Genomic DNA, 25,000 nt, shown 5'->3' with positions numbered 1-25,000 from the left:
AGATATTATTAGCACAGTTTTACATCATGGAATACCTAAGAGTTCAAAGAATTAAGTGCAATAAGATCAATCAAGCACTGCAAATCTAAGGTACTTACTTGAGGGCAGTCTTCTAAGCATACACCTATAGTAGCTCCCTCAGGTAATGGAGTAGTGGGGGTTACAGCCGGAGATCCACCTTGCATCTTCTTCATGAATGGCCTTACCAAATGCCCTCTCCATGTTTTTGACTTTGGTGATGAGTTACTTTCTGCAAATGTGGAATAATATACCATACATGGCAAATGCTCCTCAGTGAAATATTACAATATCATATCTGAAACTATATGCCCAAAAATAGTCAACTCATGGGATTACACTATCAAACATAACGTTATAGTACACTAATAACCTTCATAGCAGTTTGTGAATTTCTAATCACTGAATTTTGCATACAAGAAATTTTTGTGGCTCTTTCATTCTTTCTACAAACTTTCAAAACAAAGTGTTACAATAAAAAAAATAATTAGATCAACATCCTTTGTTAAGAAAATTTAACAATGCTCTACTCTACATGTATTTCCCAATATTTTTTTTATCTTGTGTCTGGAAGCATACGGCTAAAATGCCAGAACTGAAAGCTCGTTTGTTTTCATTCAAAACATAAAGCTATTGGGCTATGGGTCAGTGAAATCTGAACATTTACATTCAATATCAATATTGAGGCTATAGGTTTAAACAAATTTCGTGATGTCAAGAGATGGGAAATAATTGGTAAAAATTAATAGCCAGTGAATGCCCTATGAAAACACTGTAATTACTACTAGGTGCAAATTTTTCTAACTGAGCTAACTTACGCTTAACATTACAGCATAAAGAAGCAATAAACACAAATATGTGGTGCTAGCAATCAATTAAAGGAAATTAAAGCATTACAACAAACCTATATTGCTGGGTTTGCGAGTTTTGGTTGATGGAGACTGGCCAGTGGGTGACCTCGTTCTTAAAGATGTTAATTTTCGCATGCCTTTATTACTGGACTGGGGTGACACATTGTTGTTCATGGGGGTTTTGCTACCAGTTTCTCCTTCCTGCAAGTAAAACACACTGAAGTTAACACACAAAAAAGAGGTTCCCATAATCAGTAAGTCGAGACATCGTCAAAACAAGTACATCAACATTATTACCAATTACTGTACAGTATAGGAAAATGTCCATATCACAGAAATACAAAATTCAACTGAATCACTACCTTTAAATATAAGAAAATTATTAGTTAGATGACAAATGAAACAACCCTAATAGAGAACCCCACTTCACTTGATGAAGTTATTATGTTATGCTTCACATGCACATCAAAGGTCAAACCATATAAGAAACAAGTTTGCAACTACAAAACAAAGAATCATGAAAGCCTATTTTTATGTGAGCTCTTCAGCTAAGAACTGTTATGCTCTACCTGATCGTGTCCATAAGTTGACTTAGCTCTATGTCACATCTAGCTATGTTTCATGTAATCATGTTGCTGCTCTCACATTCAATTACAATTTCTTGTAATACATATCCTTACCCATTGTCCAAGGACATATAAGAATATTAACAAAGTTCTTCAGTACTACAACCATAGGATAAAAAGCTAAGATAACTCAATGATAAGGCCACTGCCAAAGTCCCTGCTTTCATATTATTCTTTACACTTTAACTTTAGGCACTGCACTTTACAGCTCCCTTGTCATTACTGCACCTTAAGGTTCATAATCCAGATATCAATATATGAAAAGCCTGCAAAGTTAATAGTCAAGAGATCTGATTATTACTTCAAAACATTTACATCTAAAATGCAGAACTTTGCATTCTGTTTTCTGAATCCTTCAACTGCTTTTATTTAAGGGGCATGATTACCATCTCCTTTGAAGCAAATTCTTTTCTTTCAATGATCAAGCTTAATCTGAACATCCATCTCTACCTTATTCTCATCAGCAGAAATTTGTCAAAATGAACAACACTCAAATTCTAAAAAATTACTCATGACACATGAAATATAATGCTTTGCAGCATCAGTCACTAACCATAACAACTGGAATATACAAGACCTCCATACCTGTATAGCACAGTTGTCCTGTAGTGTGGAGAGCCAAGCAAGCATTTCTGGAGGAGTCTCAGCTTGGAGGAGCAGCTGTGAGCCGCCTGGGGTGGCCAAACGCAACACATTTCGTCGCTTTGTGTAGTCACTGGCCACTTCCACTTCAGCACCGCGTAAAGAAATCTGCTCTTCTACACCAAGGGGGGTCTGAAAATAAAAAGAAACACTCATCAATCACTGTTTAAGAATTTAAGGTTTACGATGAGCATAAGACCTGTAAACCGCAATAAATGTAACTGAACAGCAATGTACCAAATAAAAAGAAATTAACCAAAAACAGAGCATTACAGAACTAGATTCATTTGCTCCTTAGACTCTATCATTGATGCTCAATCAACACTGAACAGAATTTATTCATAATTGTCCAAAATATCCTAAAAGCATTTTATTTTAAAAAGAGTTTACTTTATGATAGCTAAAAAATATATATATGGGGAAAATCAGCTTTAATGCTGCAAGATTTACATCCATTACAAAAGTAGGGCCCATTATTGGATGAACACTGGGCTCAGCAAAACAAAGAAACAGTTCAGTACAGTATTCAAATCTGTTTACAGGTAATTTAGATATGGGTGTAGGCGCCTTAAGCATATACCATAAATAAAGACTAGTCTTGGCATATGATATGTGTATTTTACATGAAAAAACCGACATCTTGACATGACCCTATAACATCTTTTCTGATATGTATTGTAAACCAACTTGAACACAATAAAATTTTACCTGAAAATTGTTTATTATAAAAGCTACTCAAGCTACAAACACATAAGAATGGATATCACATATATAATCCAAAGAAGAAACACCCTCAAATGTATTACATACAGGTGCATATATACATAGCCTAACATACCATAATATATAATGTACACATACACAGTATATAATATATGCATATAGACAGAGATAGATAGATATATGTGTGCATGTAAAAATGGTTGTGCATTATATATAAAAGTGACCTTCATAATATTAATACAATTTTCTTCTGCCTGAGCTATCATTAGCCAAAGGCTGACTTGATGATGAGCATATTTGTAAATGTTAGTAAGAAGGGGCAAAGCCAAAGATACACTATGGGGAATCTTCCCACACCGAGAACTTGCGTGGGAGCCTTGTAATAATTATGCATACTGCTGATGAAATACATACAAGCTTGGAGGTGGTAACCTTGGCATCCTCGTAACTAATAAAACACCTTGCACTGCAAGCTGGGAGGTCTAGGAAGAAAATCTCCTTATCAACTCTCATATGTACGCAAGAAATGAACACGAAGAAGATGAACCACAAGTACAAGATGAATCACAAGAACAATAACGTTTCAATTCACAGTTATTGACTGTATAGTGAACCAAATAGGACAATTGTCAAAATAAAATGCCCCAGTTTTTATTGTTTATAAAACTATTCAGACATTGTATTTTCATTTACATAAACAATTTAATTTCGAATACCTACTTAAAGAATGACAAAAATGCTTAAATTCCCGGCTTATGCCATAAGTTTTGCTATACGTTAACGAAAACCGCATCGTAACACCGCGATAAAGAATTTGCAGCTGTTAATAAAAGAGAGAGAGAGAGAGAGAGAGAGTGTATCGACTCAAGAACTAATGAAAAAAAATCTGATAGTGCATCTGAACAGATCTAAATTTGAGCCGTAGAAAAGTTACAGATTATACTACTCCCATCGGTTACTCCCTTGGATTTCCCTTCGCTATCCATCCATATGGCATTCTCAGAGAGACGAGACACCTCCCATCCACCCTCCCTTTGAGGGATAATATCTAACCTGGTTGTAACATTATACATCGTAGCATTACACAACTACGTCATTGCCCCTTCCGTCATCACTTCTCGAGTTTCTTTCTTCTGTTTGCTTTCTTACGTTGAGAGATAGAGAGAGAGAGAGAGATAAATACCATGAATACTCTTAAATATAAAGCCACTGGTCGACAAAATCTAACTTCCCTCACTTGGGAAACCTTAACTTACCCATGAACCGTAAGATGAAATATTCCAGAAACGTGGGATACGTCCATTGGCAGCCACAGCCGCTATTGGAACACAGGCGATCTTCATCTCGTTAATAATTGAATCTTACAGACTTATTAATAGTTGGTGGGGGGATGGGAGTAAGAACATACCCATCTCGTTAAATATGATGATGATGATGATGATGGCTGAGACTGACTGCTGTGCCGGGCAAGAACTGCAACAGCAGCACAGCATTTGCAAACGTATCGTAAAAGTTTCGGCAACCTTTGGCTACCAACACTTGCATCCCTGTATCCAAAAACTATTAACACTGGACATGTAACGTCTAAAGCAGTTATATATTCCAGTGATTTCCAGACTAGACTCGGGAGCAAGGCAATGGGCAACCTGAAGTCATGAGAATAAATTAAGAGGCTGATGGTGGAGGGCCCTTTGATATCAAGAGCTCTCAAAAGGCGATTACCCATCTACTGTGTACTACAAGAGGTTTGTCTAGCGAAGGGTTCCAGTCCGAGGTCATCTTCGGGGAATGTTCTTTTCTCAAAGGCCATCTCGTATTTCACTATACACTTGCAACAAACTGGTTGGATTCCAATGATTTTCTTATATTCTCTATTACTCCCAACGACTTTCTCCATTTAAAATACATAGGTTATCTATAAGAAATAAAGAGAATTACATGAACACACGACATTCATTCTATGTAAATTTAGTTCTTTCATCACTAAAAATGCTTTGTAATGCTTCCTGGAACATTAAAATAAATGTCAAGAAATTAGACAACCACATTTTTTTATTATCAGTGATATATGAAAAACATAATTTCGAGAGATAGGCTTTTTTAAACCTTCAACAGAAACCTGAACTTTCACCAATCTAGAGATCTGTTTGATAACTCCAAAGAAAGGCGTAGGACGAACTGCCGTAAAACTTCGGACTAACCAAACTTTCCAGTGAATTTACAACACCAAAATCTATTTAGAAAAAAAAAAAAGTTTAAAAAACAGAAGCCATCTCATTCCTGACTTGAAGGTGCGAGCAGCAGAAATGCAATGTAGCCTCCTTTTCAGCAAAACCTTCTCATCCGATATGGTGGGTTGGCACGGCCAGTTCCCCATTCGCAGCGTCACACTAATAGTTTCTTAACAAGGTTAACTTGTTGTTTAGGGCGCATTGAAGCGGAGAGAAGGCTAGAAGGCGAAGGGGGTCTCTGTCGGCCCCCATATGGAAAACCTGCTGCCCCCTCATCATGAATCCTCCCCCTAAACAGCTTTAACCCATCCGGATACCTGGTCAATCCCTTCAACCTTAACCTTTCTCCTAATAAGGATCTCCACCGCACACCAAGTTTGCTTGTGAGAGATGTGTCGCTTAACTACAACGGAAGTTCTCAAAATACAGAGATAAACAATATGAGAAAACAAACGCTCCTTCCAGACCTCACTCCTCGTGATGAACATGACTTCGAACAGCCTTCTCATGATATGGCACGATGTGCACGAGATATCTGCCATTTGCTAGTGTGGCTTAGCTTGATGCGATAAGATACTGATAAAAGATGTAAAACGTAAAGAGCCATGCCATAATAAGAGTACATCCACATTATTCTGACAAAATCGACTGCACCGTATCAATGCCGCTGGTTTTTTCATGTCTCTTTTTCAATTAAAACAATAAAACTTTTCACGACGCAAACTACGTGAAAGGAGAATGAAAGGAGGACAATCAGATATGATGAAAGGGAGGAGGGTGGAAGGAAAGGGGGGAAGGGGGAGGGTTAACCAAGATGATAATCTGTCCTCCGAGTAGGTGAAGCACTGGCGTTGGCCGCCATCGACATAATACTTCCGGCCTTCAAGGATGACCGCCTGACTAACACAAACATACATCCAAATAGATAAAACTAAAGAATAATACCAGAGTTCTCACACAATATTACTGTTAGCATTATACTTCAGAAAAATCCTCAAATAGATCATCATCATAATGCAAACACTTTAAGCAGTGGAATTTAAAATAGTCAATCGCTAACATTCTTTTTCAAGTTAAGTCTGTAAAGCTTCTCGCAAATTCTCGATACAAAAACAAGGGGGAACAATGCTGCGGACATTTTAGTTAAAGTTTTATTGAAATCTAAACTAGCAAAATATTAAACAGACATAGCTTGGTAAGCACACCTTGCGAGGACAAAATATGTGTCGACCGAAGTTTAATATCACTGCTAAAGTGACTGGGACGATATGAAGGCAATAGTCTTTTAAATAAGTAGCGAACTACAACAGCACTTACTAGCTGTAAATAAAAAAGTCTACTCAGGTACAATAAAAGTCTAGCAGCGGAAGTTAAATCTACTGCTCGATAATCTCGAAGACAAAATATGACCGTGACGCAACATAAAAATATGTTATTGTTTCTTCTAAGTTATAATTTCTTATTCTGGACCAAAAATCAAAATTAGATCTTCACACACACATACACATACACAGTAAAAGACAAATCTAAAAAATGCAGAAAGGTACAGCCATTTTTAATCTTGAGGCAACTATCAAAGTGGGTCTTATCTCCCGCCTAACTAGTCGTATTCCTGCAAATCGATTCCTGAGCGAGTGCAGAGCCAGTGAGTGAGTGTGTCAGCCCAAGTCGTGGTGGCGGATGGTATCCAGGGGATTTGCTGGGACGGCGCATGGCATTGAACGGCTATAGTAGTTCTTCCATCTGACATGGAGGCAAATGGATGGCATGTCTGTCCGGATAATAGGCTTCGTGAGGTGAAGAGGAAGGTGGGAGAGGAGGGGGAGAGGCGAGAATTATTAGTAAAGGTACACGATGGTAAGGAAGCAGAAGAGGGTCGAAGGAAAGGAGGCTCATGAAGGTACAGAGTACAAGGTAGAGAGGGAGTAGGAGACGGAGGATGAAGTAGATAGAGACGTGAGGGGTCCTTGTTTTACCTTCCACGCCCCACCTGCCCCCAACCCCTCCCTCGCACAAGTCACTTCAACTTCCGCAGTTTTATGATAACTAGTTGGGGGATGCTGTAGAGACCACTTGTAGGAGGCATGTGAGAATAGGTTTTTATAAGTGTGGCCATTTATTTTAAAAAATCCTTGTACATATGTGGGCATCATAAATCTAAGCACTGATGTCTAGGACTATAAAGAATTAAATCTAGAAGAGATACTGTCGCCCTCCAATTATACTCGAATAATTTCATGATGTGCTTTCTAATCACTCAAGTACAAAAAGCATATTAGCCTGCGCACGCCATTGCACGTATATCATATTTCATAATGAGCTAAAAGTCCACTCTTACATAAAACTGTTTCAGACTAAAGTTGAAAAATACATCAGTCAACTTGGCATTATACCGGTCTCCTTGGAATACGAAAATATTTCACGATTCAAAATAGTAAAAATGAATAAAAAATAAAAGCGAAGGTCATTTCCAGGCTTTCTCTTAAGCCTCTCACGAGATTAACGAACATACCACAGCTACCACCCACTACAGGGATAGGCGGTGTTTATATTTATAACCTAACATTTGCCTTACTACGTACACCATTGTGTGCGACGCCAAGCCGTCAAAGTCACTTGCCAACTTTCCCATTTTGCTCTTTATGTCACTCGGCCCTTTTGCAAATCTTGAAAAGGTTAAGCATTGCATCTAAATCTTACTCAACAAGGCCGAATGGAATAATCAATGTACAGTGCTTCTTAAAAGTGTTGAAGCACTTACAGTCAACGTGCATATACGCTATTCTTGTTTGTAAACAATCGATAACAGAATTGTTAGTAACCATATCGACAACCAAATCGGTGCTTGAAAATGTTCAGTAACTGAAAGACCCAAACGAATAGTGATTTTCCTTTCCTAGACTGCAACGAAACTGCTTCTGCAGCAATGAGAGAGAGAAATATATATACATACATACATACATATATATATATATATATATATATATATATATATATATATATATATATATATATATATACACACACACACAAACAAACACACACACACATATATATAATGTATATATATATATATATATATATATATATATATATATATATATATATATATATATATATATATATATATATATATATATATATATATATATATCAAATAAAACAGTGTATCCACACGACTATCTCTTTTCAAACATCTCTGGAATCAAAACGATTCTGTGCCAGCATTCCTGGCCGGGTCTAACCTACAGTATACAATCCTCAGGGTGTATATGCTTTGACCCGAACTTCGGGATAATAATGTCCTTTTAGGTTAGGATGATATTCTATAGGTAGTTCCGCCTGGGCTAGCCTCTCTCGCATTTGGCCTACTTACTAAGTTTGGTAAATGAAGATGTATTGGTCTGGCAAGCCTAAATACAGAGTTCACTCCGTATATACGATCGCCCTGCCTTTCTTAGTACAGTATTGCTCTCGTTTTTATGCATATATATATATATATATATATATATATATATATATATATATATATATATATATATATATATATATATATATATATATATACACACACACACACACACACACACACTCAGCGTATCCCTCCTAAATGGTAAGTTTTCCCTCGAGGCAAATGAATCTGCCGAAAGTTTGAAATGCTTCCTTGCAATATCGTAAGAGAAGGAAACAAAAAGACGTTAGCCAGGAAGGCAAGGATGCTCAGACGTGAAACCAACTATCTGCCTGTCTGTCTCTCGATAATGCCATTACATCCAAGAGGAATGCCGTAAACAGGCCACAATGGACAACTCTCGACATGGAATCCTCAAACTACAAGTGATTTGCCAGAGCGTAGTCATCGTCCTCCTGACAGTGGCAGCCATCCGCCTCCTAAGCATAGGCAAGCGGACGACCTTAACCCAGTTGCCCCGTCGATCGACATATGCTCCCCACTGGCCCTCCCTCCTACCTTCCGTCCATCCTATCCTACATCGCTCTCCTGCTCTCAACATTTGCAACCGTGTTGCATCGTCAGTTCACCGGAAGTCATCATTGAGATTTCCTTTCACCGGACAAACAATGCGCGATAATATCCAAGCTATGCTGATTTTCAGAATTAAAAGGATGCTGCCGACCAACAGGGCAAACATCTGTTGGACGATTGTTTACTTCCTCAGAACCAGGTTTCCGACGATGCAGTATTAACACATGACCACTAGGCAGATTCCATTCACTAATAATACAGAAAAAAAGATGTAAAATTTAATAGCCTCCCTCTCTATATCTCTCCAGGATCTTTCAAAGGACACCACCACTATGTGTGGGGTCTAGTTTGCGGAAGGGAATACAAAAGTAAGAATGAAAGGGAAGGAGGGGCTGGTAGGGGGGACTGAACAACTAAGATGCGGATGCCCTTCCAGGTGATGAACGTGCGACTCGCTCTCGCAGCAAAACAACCACCAAACATTTACATTCACTTTCATGTCTTTCGGTCTAAGCTTAACGAATGTATTCATCTCCTCGAGCGTTCAGGCAAAACAAGGTTTATTTTTAAATCTGTGAATGCGGAGAGTACCCAACAGAAGTAAAATAGTGGTCCCCAATGATTTAATAGTTAAAAAAAGATGGCCTCCATGAGAAATGAGAAATATGGATAATTCTAGCTTGCAAGACATATCTACATGTCCTGGAAATTTTTAAATCTGAAGGATGTCTAAGTCTTCGAGTGATTATTCTATCATTTAGTTCAAAATAATAATTGATGATGATACTGATAATAATAATTATCCTTAAGGAACATAACTATGAATACACGAGATTATAAATGATACACGTACTTCCCAAACTTTTTACATTTTTATTTTGCTGTCCGAGTATAGATACACTTTACATAGTCTGCCAATGAACCCATCAGCAACAAATAAAATCTACTCCGACCAATATTCCCGGTGCATCGACGCAAAAAGTATGGTATTTTAACATATAAATGAGGAAGAAAAAGACGCCGTGGAATGTGCTCATGCGGTACTAATTAACGACCTGCGAAAACATCAGGCAGCAACAGCAACAACGTCCAAATTATCTACTGAATGGGGCTAATAATACCAGTACTAAAAAATGAAACTACTATTTATAAAAGGCATCCATATTTATTTCGCGTTCTGTGCCCTTGTGAGAGAGAGAGAGAGAGAGAGAGAGAGAGAGAGAGAGAGAGAGAGAGAGAGAGAGAGAGAGAGAGTGAGTCGGGAATCTCAAAATTGCTCGACGTTCGCCAAATGATGGAGTACCACCACCGACATAATCCTCCTCTTCCTCATCCCCACCTAGAGCATCCACTCCTCCCTAATAGGGCATCGCGTTCCCTTCCCTAAAATCCCCTACTGGCCCCTACGTGTACTGCCGACACCCCTCCGTCTAATGATCTGTTCAGACCCCCACTGTAGGCCATCATGAATGTCACCATCCTCCCTCTCTATAAGGCCAATTGGACTCATGACGGCAAATTTGCACTTCTAACCTAGATGAGCAAACTTTTCACAATGATAATTCTGAGGCAATAGCGAAAGAAAACGAAAATTAGGTAACAGGTAACAAAATGATTAATTAATGTTCACTTCCTCTCGCGATGCAAATCAGGGCTGAAAAAAAGAAAACGTGAAAAACATTCGTTCTCAAGAGAAGCGAAAATGTCAGACAGTGAGGATGACACCAAAATAGAACAGTTCTAAACGAATTTAGAAATCTTCACAAGGGCTGACACGGGGGAAGATGAGGAAGGGCACATTTAAAAAACGACCCACCAGACCTGGGCTTCAAAGGAATAGTCTACATAATTTGCATTCCATGACACTCATTTAAGACCCGCAGAATTTTAAAGCAAATAATTCCTCACGAAAACACATTCAGATAATCGTATTGCTTACACGGTCTTTTTTTTTTCTCTTTCTCTCTCCACACACACACACACACACACACACACACACACACACACACACACACACACACACACACACACACATATATATATATATATATATATATATATATATATATATATATATATATAATTTATATATATATAATATATATATTTTTATATATATTTATATATATATATATATATATATATATATATATATATATATATATATATATATATATACCTCTTGAAGAAGAGCAGTGGATCAAACTTTGCAATCATCTGCAAATGTTGCTAAAATTTCAAAATATATACTGTACTATGGGATGCCAACTTCCAAAAAAAAATCTAGACAGCGAACAAAATATCAAACGAGGTGTTATCCACAGGATTTCCCGAATACTGTGACATTTAAGAGATACATCTCCATATGAGATTTGAGGAATTACAAGAAACACATCGAGTGATAGAATTTCTTCTTCTTTTTTTAAAATCATCTCCTTTTCGATTCGAATTCTTTTGCCACTCGGTAATCACTCGCGTAAAACGGCATGTCTTTTCACAGAACAAATCAAATTCATAATCTTATCACTGTTACGCGTCGTTTTCACTTGGTAACACACATTTATTATCTGGATATCAATCACACAGATCAATTTTATGTATCAAACGACGCATTGTGCAGCTTATCCTGAAGTTGCCTCCGATGATCACTGCAGGTAGAAGTTAAAAAGTATACACAATGGGGACGATATAAAAAAAACACACACACACACAAAATCGGAAAGACGAAAATGGATACACATCACACAATATATCAGTATCACAACGAAAAGTTATAATTCATTTGTACTCGGCACATGAACACTTCTCGCATCAAGCCCGCCTGTGCCCGACACGGCCGCCAGCCCCACACTGACCTGCTCCAGCACCAGGGTTTACCCAGGCCAGGGTGCCATTCAGCGCGCCCGACGCGAATAAACACCTGGGCAGACCTTCCCACCACCCCAATTGTAACCGTCGACTCCTGATCCCTAACCTGGGCCCTGTAAGCCATGGTGAAGGGTGGTCCCCTGACCCAACCCTTATCTATTAAAGTCTAACCACCTGCGTCCTGCCTCTGCTCCACTCTGGAATTTATCCACGTAACAACCAGCCACTTGAAGCGACAGACACCCTCCTCTCAATGGCGACTAAACAACGGCGGAGATAGGCTTAAAACCAGTACCCAAATGCAAATCAGGATTACCACGCAACCTGACGGCAAACGCAATCATCCTAACTATTGTTACTTACCTGGCGGTAATTCATGCAAGCGCAGGTTATTTAACATATGCAAAAAGAAAAAGACGAGAAATAAAAGAGCTTTAGCATACACGAACCGCTCGCAGAATTTCCCTTTCCGCCTCGTTCAAATTGTGAGGAAATTTTACTTCTAGATATTTCTTAAATCCCCATCACTAAAATGCTCGACGGTAAACAGGATAATGAAATACAATGAGAGGAAAACAAAGTAACACAAACAAGTACACCGTTCGAGTATACTATTCTTCCACTGTCATGGTAGTGCAAATATAAATTTATATTTACGTCAACCTCACATAACTTGGGATAAGCATACCAAAATTAAAACCTTTAATGAAAATACCACTGTATTCTAATAAATCTGAAACTCTCTTTATAGTACTGCAATGACTAGTTTTTAACCAAACGACCTGACGAATTTTTATAAGAGCATAAATGCAAAGCCCGTGACTATCGAGGAAAACAATTCACGGGGTCAACAATCAACAGAAGAAAAGGGATTTAGAGAATTCTCATAAGGTACCATTGACGACACCCAAATACGGAGAAGATAACTAACTAGAAGAATCTTTCAGAATTTAAATGAGAAAGTAAACAGTAACGAGAGCCCCAAGGGTATTTCTAAGGATGTGTCAAATATACAAAATATAAATCTCCCACGGCAGCCGTTTCCACTGTCGCGTTCGTGACGCAATCACCTCCATTTAAAAACTTACGCAACGCACTCGGCAAATATGGATTTTTACGCACAATGGGAACCGACTGTTTGCATGGAATTTACAAACAGAAATAAATGGCTGTACGTTTTCTGTTACAACTTCTGGTTCTCAAGGGTGCAGTTCGTAACGGGAAACGCATTGAAAATTCAACGGAAACACACAACGTTACCGTTACCGTTAATCGAGTTTTAAGTAGACAAGAAATCTGAGTTACACACACACACACACACCCTGCACCATGAAGTACGGGAGCAACAAATTCAGCTGAAAGTAATTACACAAAGGATACTCTCAAAAAAGTTTCTGATATTTACATTGCATTTCTCTTACGCATTACATTACTCGATTTTAAAAAAGTATCAATTTACAGCCCTTAACAGCTTTCAACCAAAGTGACATATTCGTTGGATTACAGTATTATATTTGTATCGATTTACAAGTGCAGTCTGATATCAAATATGAAACAGCATCTCGAGTGGTAGAAGGAGTTTCATACGTTCGATCTAAAAACATTGGTCTATCAGAGTAGCTTCTTACAGTCTTGAAAGCACTAAAATATAGTGAACCAGCTTATGTGAGACATTGCTTAAGCTTCTTTAGACCTGAAATGAATACTGTAATCAGACATGAAAGTGAAGCATATAGGCTATTTGAACCTAGACCAAATTGTAAGTCAAGCCAGAGAGCATTTATACATTGCGCACCAAGACTAAACAACAAAATACTGCCTGAAGTGAAGATCATACAAGAAGGAAGCAAATTTAAAAAGGAACTAAAGATTCTCCTATTCTGCAGGAGCTACGGTACTGACGAGAAAACACTAAAAGACAGTTATAAAATATATAAGAAGCACCTTATTTTGGAGGCATACAAGGGCCCGCCAGAAAGGGAATCTTCCCTGTGGAGGGCTGTACATAAAACCAAACAAAGTGAACAAGGTGAAAGTTTAAGGAAAGATGCCTGGTTAAACAGATCAACAAAACGAAAATGAAGCAAATGACAAAAATCAAGTAATAAACCCATAAACTATGAGCAACAAATACGTGTAACCTTAAGATGTTTTGTAACATGCATAAAATGAAAGAACCGTAAAAATAAAAACAAAATAAAACTAACGAACGCAATTAAAGTTTTGCAGTTTACGATTCAGAGTTAACGTAAACTCTGAACTATAATTTGCTGTCACGTAAACTTTGAACTATAATTTGCTATCCCGTAAACATTTACCTGTCAAGATAAACAACTCATCGGTCACCAAGTCCCTTCCTCTACGAAGTTCCGACTAGTTCAATCTATCAACATCTGTCGCTTTTCTATCGGCAACAGTTATGAAAGTATCCATCAGAGAGCAAAAATTTCACAGGGACACAGAATAAACGAGCCGGAGAGAGAGAGAGAGAGAGAGAGAGGTTACGCTGACCTTGTAATTCACCTGAGCATTCGTCAATTTGACCTGCAACCCCGTAACGTTTCTTTGATTCTTGGAAAATCAAACATTTTCGCTAAGAACCTCAATCGAAAAGCTACTACTGAACTTACGTTGTACCGTCCACCGATCAGTGACATTACTCTCACAAATCGCTTGGTCTCATTCGAAGAAAATAAGTTTACTCTGACTAAAGGAACGGAATCTGATAATCGAGTGCCTACAAGGGTCATCCCTTAACAAGATACCAATGTTCTGTTTATTGTGCAAACAGAGTTAGTCGTGCAAATCATGGCTGAACAATGCGATCGTCCACTACATGAACGATAGTGGATTCGAAGAACCCACAAGTAATAAGAATTCCAATTTGTACATGTTAGGGATAAATACAAAACCTGAAATATAAATGTCTAAAAGTGTGACAATCTTGAAAGAGAAAACCGACAAAGGTAATGCCCAAGGATCAGAATCTAGCACAGAAACGGAGGAATTCGGGTATACTTTGCATACAGCCAAGTAATTACTTCCATAAAATTCAAGGGAAACAACTAATCTGCTAATTCCATATGACATTCAAGTAACCGCAATGGAGACAACACCTGAGAAGCTGGAGATACGTGTGTGTGTGTCTGTGTGTATGTGTGTGTGTGTGTGTGTGTATTCACCTTCAGAGAGAGAGAGAGAGAGAGAGAGAGAGAGAGATCTGGTGGGGAAACTTGAAAGGAAATAAGTGCATTGATACGTGGACTACACTGTAGCTGAAGTACATTGTAAGGTTCCTTGGTATTGCATTCCGATAACTGCTTGGTCTCCCGCAGAAGCACTGATGGATGGAAGATCACTCTGCACCTCGGATTATCCGGGTGCAACTGAAGAGTGGCACCAAATTCTCGGATTACCGTACGGTGTGACCTACCTACCACTCGAAAGCGGTCCCCTCTCCTCTCTCCGGCCAAGAGCAAGTACACGATTCTTCTTTTACAGGCAACACTGACACCAATCTGATCTTATGTTTACATTAGTGGCATCTAAAATACAAAGGCATATTTGATAGCCAAATTCACATACTAATGGCAGTATCTTAGTAAGGAAGGTGTACTTTAGTTGATAAAACACCTTTTAATTTACATGAGAATACGAGGCGTTTTCTTCTTGTCACTGAATAGAAATTACAAGAGAAGCAAAGCAATTTATACTGTATGCTGATAGTTCTGGTGTTCCATTCTACAGTGCAAAATTAATAACAACCTATACTTCATCTGCAAAGGAGACAAAGGTTAATTTGTACCACGAAACAACAGTGGTTTTAAACAAAAGTATTTGACTACCCTACTGTGCTACTTGAGGATGTAACACTTGAGGATGTAACACTTGAGTTTATTTACATGAGAATTTCTTCCTTCTGCCCATACCGGAATTAATTATTTACTCAGTTTAAACCAACAAATCTACAAAAGGTAGAATTCGGAAAGGTGGGCCGGATGCAAACAGGGAGTGTGAGTAACGCAGTGATACTCTAAGAGAAAGCAAAAGACTCCAGCATCCTTCAAAGGAATGTGGGAGTTTCACACACTCAAAGTAACCACTGCGTGCGTCGACCGTATCGAGAACCACTTACAGCACACATCCACGCTATTGACCAACGCTCAATCTGACTACTCCACAGAAACCCGAGATTACCTAACATTCATTCATACCGAGAGTTCAAGAAAATTATCCAACTGAAACTAAGGTCAAATAGAAAAAAAAAGTGCAAGGAGACATTATTATTGTACGGACCACTTTCTGCCCTACTCCAAGCGCCAGTCATTCTCCACACCTTTTTTATGGTTGCCTACAGCGCATGTGGATTAATAGCATGTCAGCGCATGCGCTGTACACGTCCTGCTAATGTTTATAGGTACGTACAGCGCATGCGCCATGCTAATGTGTCGGTGTCTGTTCATCTCTTCACTTCATATCAAGATGCCGACGAACCTGAATCTCGCTGCGAAATTCAGCTCGCTAAATGAGCCTATTAATCAATAAAAAAAAAAATACCAAGATGCAAATCTCGTAAACCTGTATAGGAGACATTACAACCATTAACAGCAAATCAGCGCATGAGCCTAGTTATAGGTAAGAACTGCCTAAATTCAGCTCGCTAGTTAAGCTTAGCTAAGCAATCAAAGAATATGAATTGGCACACTTTATTTAGATGTGCAAGTTGTATCCTGTAAAAGTGATAATGATTCTACTTCCATTCTGTATGACTGGAGTACATTACCACCACTTATGATGGTAGACTATAGAACTGTTATTTTGGATTCCAGGATCAGAGGATGGACTCCCTATTTTATATATCTTTATATTTATATCGGGTAAGAACTGATTAACTTTGATGTACCTTTGTCATGCTAATCAAGTTAAAAGTGATGCACATTGAAAATTGGATAGTTTTGAGTTGAATTATATACATATGTACTACAGTCTTAGAACCTTACCCAGATATAAGGACAAAGAAGCGTATTCGTCACACACTTGTTACATGTTCGTCGTTTTTTTTTACTTTTATCTGTTCGAATTTATAAACAGGGAGTGCCTATAGGCGACACTAACTTCTTAAAACTGATGAGCTATCAAAAACTGACACCATGTCCAGAATTAGAATAGAATATAGAATTTAGGTCGAAGGCCAAGCACTGGGACCTATGAGGTCATTCATCGCTGAAAGGGAAATTGAGAGTAGAGGAGGTTTTACAGCTGTAACACTATGAAACGATTGTTGGGAGAAGTTGGAAAGTTAGATGGAAGATGGAGAATATGAACGGAGGTACACTGTAAGGAATGAAAGGAGGGTTGCAGCTCGGGCCGATGGGAGGCTGCCAAGAACTTTAAGTAATGTCTACAGTGCACCATGTGAGATGCACTGACGGCACTACCCTCCTACGGGACCATGTTCAGAACTTACCGTATTCTTGTATAACTTAAGTATAATTATGTGTCAACCGTACCAACAAAAGTTTGCTACAAGTCTAGGGTACTGTTGACCATATTAATAGAATTTTGTTGTGGGGGTACGGGTATGCATTGGCTATAGAGCTGTTATGGATGCGACCAACGGAACGTCCACCTAATTCAAGAAAATAACAGAGAAACCAAAGTTCCAAGAAAACTGATTCACAGGAACGAAGGATAAAATTACCATTGCACAAACTTAGCGTTCAAGAAAATTTAACTAAAAGAAACCACAGGTTTCCTTACATTAACGAAAACTGATCCACAGCAAATACAGACTAAGTGGCCACAATATATACCGAGTATACAGAGAACTCGACGGCCAAAACCAAAGGTTACATCACTCAAATTCTACGAATGTCGATCCACAGAAACTAAGATTGCATAACTGTTAAGCATACTGTTTGTTCAAGAAAATCGATCAACAAAAACCAACGGTACCATGACAAAAGTTCAACCAAAAACCAAATGCTACAAAACCAGCTTTCAAGAAAGAGGTACAAGGTTTCACAAGTTGGCCAAAATGTGACTGTGTGATGAAATTCCCTTACTTTTATCTTATTAATTGAAAAAAGAACTCTCATAAGACTGTCATCACTGGTGATATATTATTAAAGTACATGCACATTTACCTCGTCGAAAATACAGACATATACACTGATTTCAGACTTCGCAAGCACCTTGTAATAAAAACCTTAGTGAAAATGACATCAATTAATAAATGTTATTATGTGAAGTTGTTTTTCCATTACCTCTTTACTCTTCGAAGTTTTGGACTGGAAAGTGAATGCAATTTACTTGTCTGACTGCCAATTTCCATATAGGCTAGCAAATAAAAAGATATACAACAAATATTCTTCAAGATGTAGATGAAAAAGTAAACAAATGCTATGTTTTACTATCTAACACACGCACGCGCACGCGCACACACACATATGTGCGTGTGTGCGTGTGAGCGATAACTGAAAAAACAGAAACTAGACGTACTGGTAAGTCAACTTAAATTTTGAAAATAACACTGCAATCGAAATATATCACGATCACTGTTTAATCTTACTTTTCGCTTCATTACATGTAGCTCAGTATGATCACAGATTTCTCCTGTGCATCCCTACATAACCTGCATCCGGTAGCAAAGAGTACATCTGTGGAACCTCGCCGCATTTATCACGACACACGTAAATAAAGGTAACATTTATCCCACACTTCAAAAAGTTTTATGAATCAAGACTGTGCAATGCAACTCGCAAGAGCTCACCTCCCTCTTTCCAGCATCTACGAAAAAGAGTAGCCCTCCCGTCAACATGCTGCGACGTCCCCTCAACCACTGAATGAATGGAGCACCGGAATGGAAAACAATAAATCTAAACGTCTTCCCCAGATGAGGGTCGTAATGACTTTCAGCACAACGGATGTTCTACCACCGGGAAGTGCCGACGGAGGAGGGGTAGGAGTGGCTGTAGGAGGAAGGAGGCGCTGAGGTGGCGAAGATCCTTGAACGACGAATGGGTTATCTTTCTGACAGTCCCTCCCTTGTCAGCAGCGCTCTAGGTTATCCGGCATCAGCCAGCTTTGCCTTTGAGCTACTATTTGAGCCTAGGGTTAGGTTGGAGGGTGTGTATCCCAAGTGGACTGGGGGAGAGATACACTGTGACGCGTGGAGGGTAGTGAGAGGGGAGTTAGTAGGAGCAAAGGGATGGGGGGGGGGGTAGGAGAGCTGCATTATGAGTCAAGTACTGTAAACAACCGAGAGGCGTCAACAACGGTGGACTTCATCTTCCCGTTGGAGAGCGATATACATATCTAGTATTTAAAAAAAATACTTCCGCCTATTTACCAGTAGCACAGATCGACTCCCGGGAATTAACGGGCAATAAGGAACGCAAGGCGCCTGTTTAGCTAATTGTAATCTAAGAAGAGTTGTAGCGAGGCAAATGTGTTACACATTCACGTTTGACTCACGCAGTCACGCATGCCTGGGCACAGGGCGAGTCACGCCCTTGCAACCAACACTGAGGAGGGAGTGAGTCACTGTTCTCCAGTAACCTGTGCATAACTCACCAGCATACCGGATTGCAATGGATCAAGGAAACGTGATCGTCGTTTCTCCCCAACGGCGGAAACGCCGCACTGAGGACGCTGATGATGACGACAGTTGCCCTCCCGAAAATATTATTACCACTTGGTGAGTCAGGCGAGTCTGGAAACCAGAGTGAGTGGGATGAGTCACTCCACTACTCTACGGGTCTTTGATTCAACTATATCCCGCAGTTCGTGGGAGAAATTAATGGCCATAAAATAAGTCGATTCTATGGGCCTTAGAGAAGCAGATAGAGCTCTCTCTCTCTCTCTCTCTCTCTCTCTCTCTCTCTCTCTCTCATCATCATCATCATCATCACCATCATAAACAGTTGAGAACTTGCTCCTTTCTAATGCGTCACACCGATAAGCAAATTTAGCGCACATGGGCTTTCGTAAGAATTGTTCTGCGGTAGGAAAAAAGTTGCTATCTGCTATCTATGATAATGCACAATTCTGTGGTAGGAAAAAAGTTGCTATCTGCTATCTATGATAATGCAAGTAATATCAACTGCAGTATACTCATCATAATTCATTAAACCATGTATCATAAGCAAAAATTTATAAATCTTTACTTGATGCAGTATTTGGGAGGTCACCAACAAGAAAATGTCATCCAAGAGACACGCAAGATACACACAAGAATAAAGATGCAATATTATTCTTCAATGCAAGCAGTGCGGTAAAATGAATCACTTCTGGACAGTTACCGCATAATGAGCGAATAAAACACAACATCTATATTAAGGTATCACACGATCTCCGACTCAGACATTACCAAATTTACTATTGGAAATTTTATTAATAATGTCAATATACATATTTCATAAATATGATCAAGAACTATTCCCAAAAAATCTTATGAAATCATTTGAAACGTGGGGTATTTCCAATACAAGATACGAAAAATTATATATGTATATATATATATATATATATATATATATATATATATATATATATATATATATATATATATATATATATATATATATATATATATATATATGAGAGAGAGAGAGAGAGTTTAATTTCCCAGCCTACCTGTATTCCCTGGACAAAACTATCAATACACCTACGCTTCTGCACACTCACTCAGTACCAAGCACGTAACACAATGACTCAGTTGACCATGATCTTAAATATCCGGTCATAAGGACTGGACTTTTTTTAAACTTGAAAAGAAAGGATGGAACGTCTTGGTGAAGGTTATTTTTCTGGCAGGAAAAAATAAATTTCCAAGAAGCTCAAACCCTTACTCCGCTCGTACGTGAGGAATTATTTTCCCATTACAAATGACTTCTTTTAATGTTTAACAGTATCTTTAGCGGATATGGTGAGTTGCTGTAACGCCAGTTCATGGTAGCTGATCAATCGTCTTAATAACTATGCCTACGTTCACACTTAATCGCATGCTCTTGAATACAGTTCTTGTAGAAATTTCCATGTAATAACTGATTTCTTCTAATTACTAACTATCAATTCGATGGTGTAAAAAGTATAAATAATGAAAAGCAATAATAAAATTACATGGGCTATTTGTATATAAATTCTATCACTGGAATAACAACGTGATAAAATGTAAACAGAGTATATGACCAAGAAGAAAGCGAAACAACAGAGGGTACCATTTTCCTTCCGTTGTGTAAACTATCTTCAGGATATCCTGCCACTGATGTTTCATGAAAGGAACCCTATACACATATTCAATTGCATTTCGCCTCTGTCTTGCGTCTTGCGATCAAAACTAAAATACAAAATCATAGTAATGGGCAAGCAACAACGAGGGACAATGTGCATATGCAACGTCTGCAGTGCTCATTATGGAAATAATAGATTTTTTTCTCTGAAATGGTCAATTTGAGGTTAGAGCGAGAGGCTAACAAGAGTAGACGCTGTGGTTTTAACTGAAGCCGATAACTTCCAGCAGATGCGTGGTGACCCTCAAACCGGATGTTTACATCATTGCTCGGACTTAGTCGATCAGGATATAACGGTATTTATCTTTACTTTCTTTCTTTCACCTCCGTCGTTAAAAAACGAAGCCACGACTGCCGCAAATATTCACTGAAACACAAAGACCGAACTCAGCGCCGCATCGGAAGCATGAAGCATTTCCATACGCCCAGAAAACCACACTCAAGGAAAGCTAGTCGTACGACTCTGAGGAATCCTTGGCGGAGCGTTAACGACCCAGGAGGCGAAAAAGAAGTGAAAAAAAAAAAATAAATAAATGAACAAAGTTTAAAAAAGAAGACCTTGGGAGGCTCAACAACTACGCTGTAATCATTCCCAGTAAACAAGGCAGCGAGAGCGTCTTTTGTTTCAGCCATGAATAATTCACAAGGAGCGATGGATGCCTCGTGTGATTCGTTATCCATCACAATGATGACGGTGTACACAGTATCTGGGATAGAGTCCTCCTCCTCCTCCTCGTTAGTGATCTCCTTGTTCTGATTTCTTACGTTTCTCCTTTAGGATACTGACCTATGGGAATAGTATACACCCATGTTTCATTCCAAACAATACATATCGAGGAAATCCTCTAATACATCCGGGTAACTTATTAGCATAACATTAGGTAATTAACGCAAAATTTCCTTATAAAAGTGGTCTACGCACCAAAGGAAGAAGGGAAACGCGAGCTATAGCCTACCTAATTATGTGATACCTTCATAAATAATTATTTAATTACCAGTACACATATTGACAACTTCCCCTTACCATGTGGATTCTGTGTCCATGTGTGTGCTTATTTTTGTTTTCGTTCACACCATTACATAATTTTCTGACTACGTAATAATTTTGTGTATTGTCTATAGTAGTATCAATACCATTATAAAAACCACCAGGGTAACTCCATGTGTGTAAGCAGGGAGAGAATACTTGAACAATATAACCCGTCTCATTTCGGTGTTTTAGTATTAAAAACAAATACTATATTACTCGTGAAATAGAATCATAAAAGCAGTGGAGAAAATACAGTGGGCAATTAAAAGCAATTATAAAATTTAAAACGTAAAATGAATTTGCAACGTCAAATGTAACGTAAAATGTACTGTAAAATTTACAGAAGACTTAAACGTTGCAAAATTATATCTGCAAAAAAAGATTAACAAAATTAGAGCGAAAATGAAAAAAAAATTCTAGCACTGGACAGGCGCAAATAACTGATCTACCCTCAGCTACCATCTCCCCCCAACAAAAAAACACAATACATGACAATAGGAAATGCAGACCAAGTAAGCAAAACTAACCTGTTGTATTTATATACTTTTCTATATAATTTTTGGTCGAGTGTCAATGATTGTGCAATGTTACCATTTACCAAAGTTCAAACCAAACTGTAAATTCATCACTAGCAACAACAGGACGTGGCACTTGAAACAAAGAAACATGCGGAAATGAAATACATGCAATGTTTACATTAGTTTCATAGACTCAAAGGAATAACATGATTTCAGACCATGAACTGAAAGCGAAAGTTTTTCAATAACTAGAAATGAAATCCCACAAGGTGATACAATGAGCACCCAGGAAAATAGTGTACAGTACATGAAACCAGAAATGTTGCACAATAGAAGACTACGTGACAAACATTTCGTAAAGTAATGTATAAAAAATAATTTTCACGCAAAAGCAAAATTATTGCAACGTCTTTTATACACGACAGGACGGAAAAGGCACAAAACGCGGGGAATATGAAAACAATGAGAGAGAGAGAGAGAGAGAGAGAGAGAGAGAGAGAGAGAGAGAGAGATCTAAGATTAAACTGATCCTCATTTGACTGGAAAACCCCACATCCACGTCCTTCAGACTTAAACATAATAGCGATTATACAGGCGAAAAGCCTTCGAGTTTTATTCCGCTTTAGTCAGAAAAATAAACAGGACCCACTGCATTAACCCTCTATAAAACAAGAAGCAAGAAGCGGCGCTTACAAACTGAAAGGAAGAAAAGCTGCTCTACAGAGCAAAATCGGAGTTGGTGCTGCATTAACCAAATAATGAAAACTTTTTTTATAGTTTGTAATGCGTTTAACACCGTAAGAGGATTTATTTCCATTACCTTCGAGTTACAACAGACATCGTTGTGGAGCGCTCATACAAACACAAACACACATTATATAGGCTATACTGTATATATATATATATATATATATATATATATATATATATATATATATATATATATATATGTATATATATATATATGTATATATATATATATATATATATATATATATATATATATATATATATATATATATATATATATATATATATATATATATATATAATACAAATATAAAATTTTATATTATAGGATAAGAGTTCACTGTGGCCATATATATATATATATATATATATATATATATATATATATATATATATATATATATATATATATATATATATATATATATATATATATATATATATATATATATATATATATATCTCCTCGACTGCCTGAAACTTTTCGAATGCGCTCATGGCTGCGAGCCCTGAACCCAAAATGGAGAAACCCTATAACATCCGGAGGCAGGATTCGAACCCACGAAGGATACTTTGGGCTACGTTTATCCTGAACAACTCGGTCACAAAGAATTAATTCAGTCTACTTCAGCTCATACATACATACATACATACATACGGTATATTTATCTGTCGAATTCCGATACTTGAATAGACCTATCCTCTCCATCGTAGCATATTTCAAGCGTATACTGGTTTTTAGTATTAGCAAAATTGACCGCTTAACTTCACGATCTCACATTTCTGAGATATATATATATATATATATATATATATATATATATATATATATATATATATATATATATATATATATATATATTTATATAAAATAGTCGGTTAACCAGTAGGTACCTAATTCACTCTTTTTGGTTAACAGAGGCACCTTGAACTTTTCATGACACGGGCCCCCAAGAAGTTTCACAGTGGGAACTGGCCACAACAGGATATTCCATATATTTTGCAATTCAAATATTAGCAACTACAAAAATTACACATATTTATTCAACGTCGTATCTGAATGCTAATAAAGTCGCATACAACTGTCTGTAGAAGAAAACAGGAAAAAACAAGAGTGGTTTCGGGAGAGCATGAGTAAAGCAAAATGGACTAAAAAGCAAGAGAGAGAGAGAGAGAGAGAGAGAGAGAGAGAGAGAGAGAGAGAGAGAGAGAGAGTTCAGTTGTTGGGTAGGAGGTGGGACTCCATGCCAGGGATAGGGTAGCATAAGACAACTATTGTGGGCCGCTGAGTTAGCGAACCTCGGCACAAGATCCGTCATATCTCTTACAGCGAATGAAAGGTAGGGGAGGTGATGCTTCTTAATGTCCCCCACCGCCTAATTAGCAGAGTAATTCCTCGGCCAAGGGGGAAATAATATTACGATATCATCTTCGCATTCGTTTCATCCCTTCTGTTATTATCCTC

At 38.0% G+C, this 25,000-nt stretch overlaps 1 protein-coding gene across 44 annotated transcripts in view; it reads right to left on the bottom strand.

Moving 5' to 3' along the window:
* Nucleotides 1-25,000, bottom strand: part of RhoGAP19D (Rho GTPase activating protein at 19D) — a 569,022-nt gene that overhangs the window by 39,916 nt on the left and 504,106 nt on the right. For all 44 annotated transcript variants that reach the window (XR_010854870.1, XR_010854873.1, XR_010854876.1 and 41 more), the window contains 3 exons: nt 2,081-2,269; nt 923-1,070; nt 99-250 (listed from right to left, as the gene is read on the bottom strand). Coding sequence is in view for 33 of the 44 variants with exons in the window: in XM_067113644.1 (XP_066969745.1) it covers nt 99-250; nt 923-1,070; nt 2,081-2,269 (489 nt within the window). In the remaining 11 variants the exon portion in view is untranslated. The remainder of the gene's footprint in view (nt 1-98; nt 251-922; nt 1,071-2,080; nt 2,270-25,000) is intronic.

This window comes from Macrobrachium rosenbergii, chromosome 12 (assembly GCF_040412425.1).
Source record: "Macrobrachium rosenbergii isolate ZJJX-2024 chromosome 12, ASM4041242v1, whole genome shotgun sequence".
Taxonomy (NCBI): domain Eukaryota; kingdom Metazoa; phylum Arthropoda; class Malacostraca; order Decapoda; family Palaemonidae; genus Macrobrachium; species Macrobrachium rosenbergii.
The sequence above is the reverse complement of the archived record's forward strand: the minus strand, read 5'-3'. Positions and strand labels throughout refer to the sequence as shown.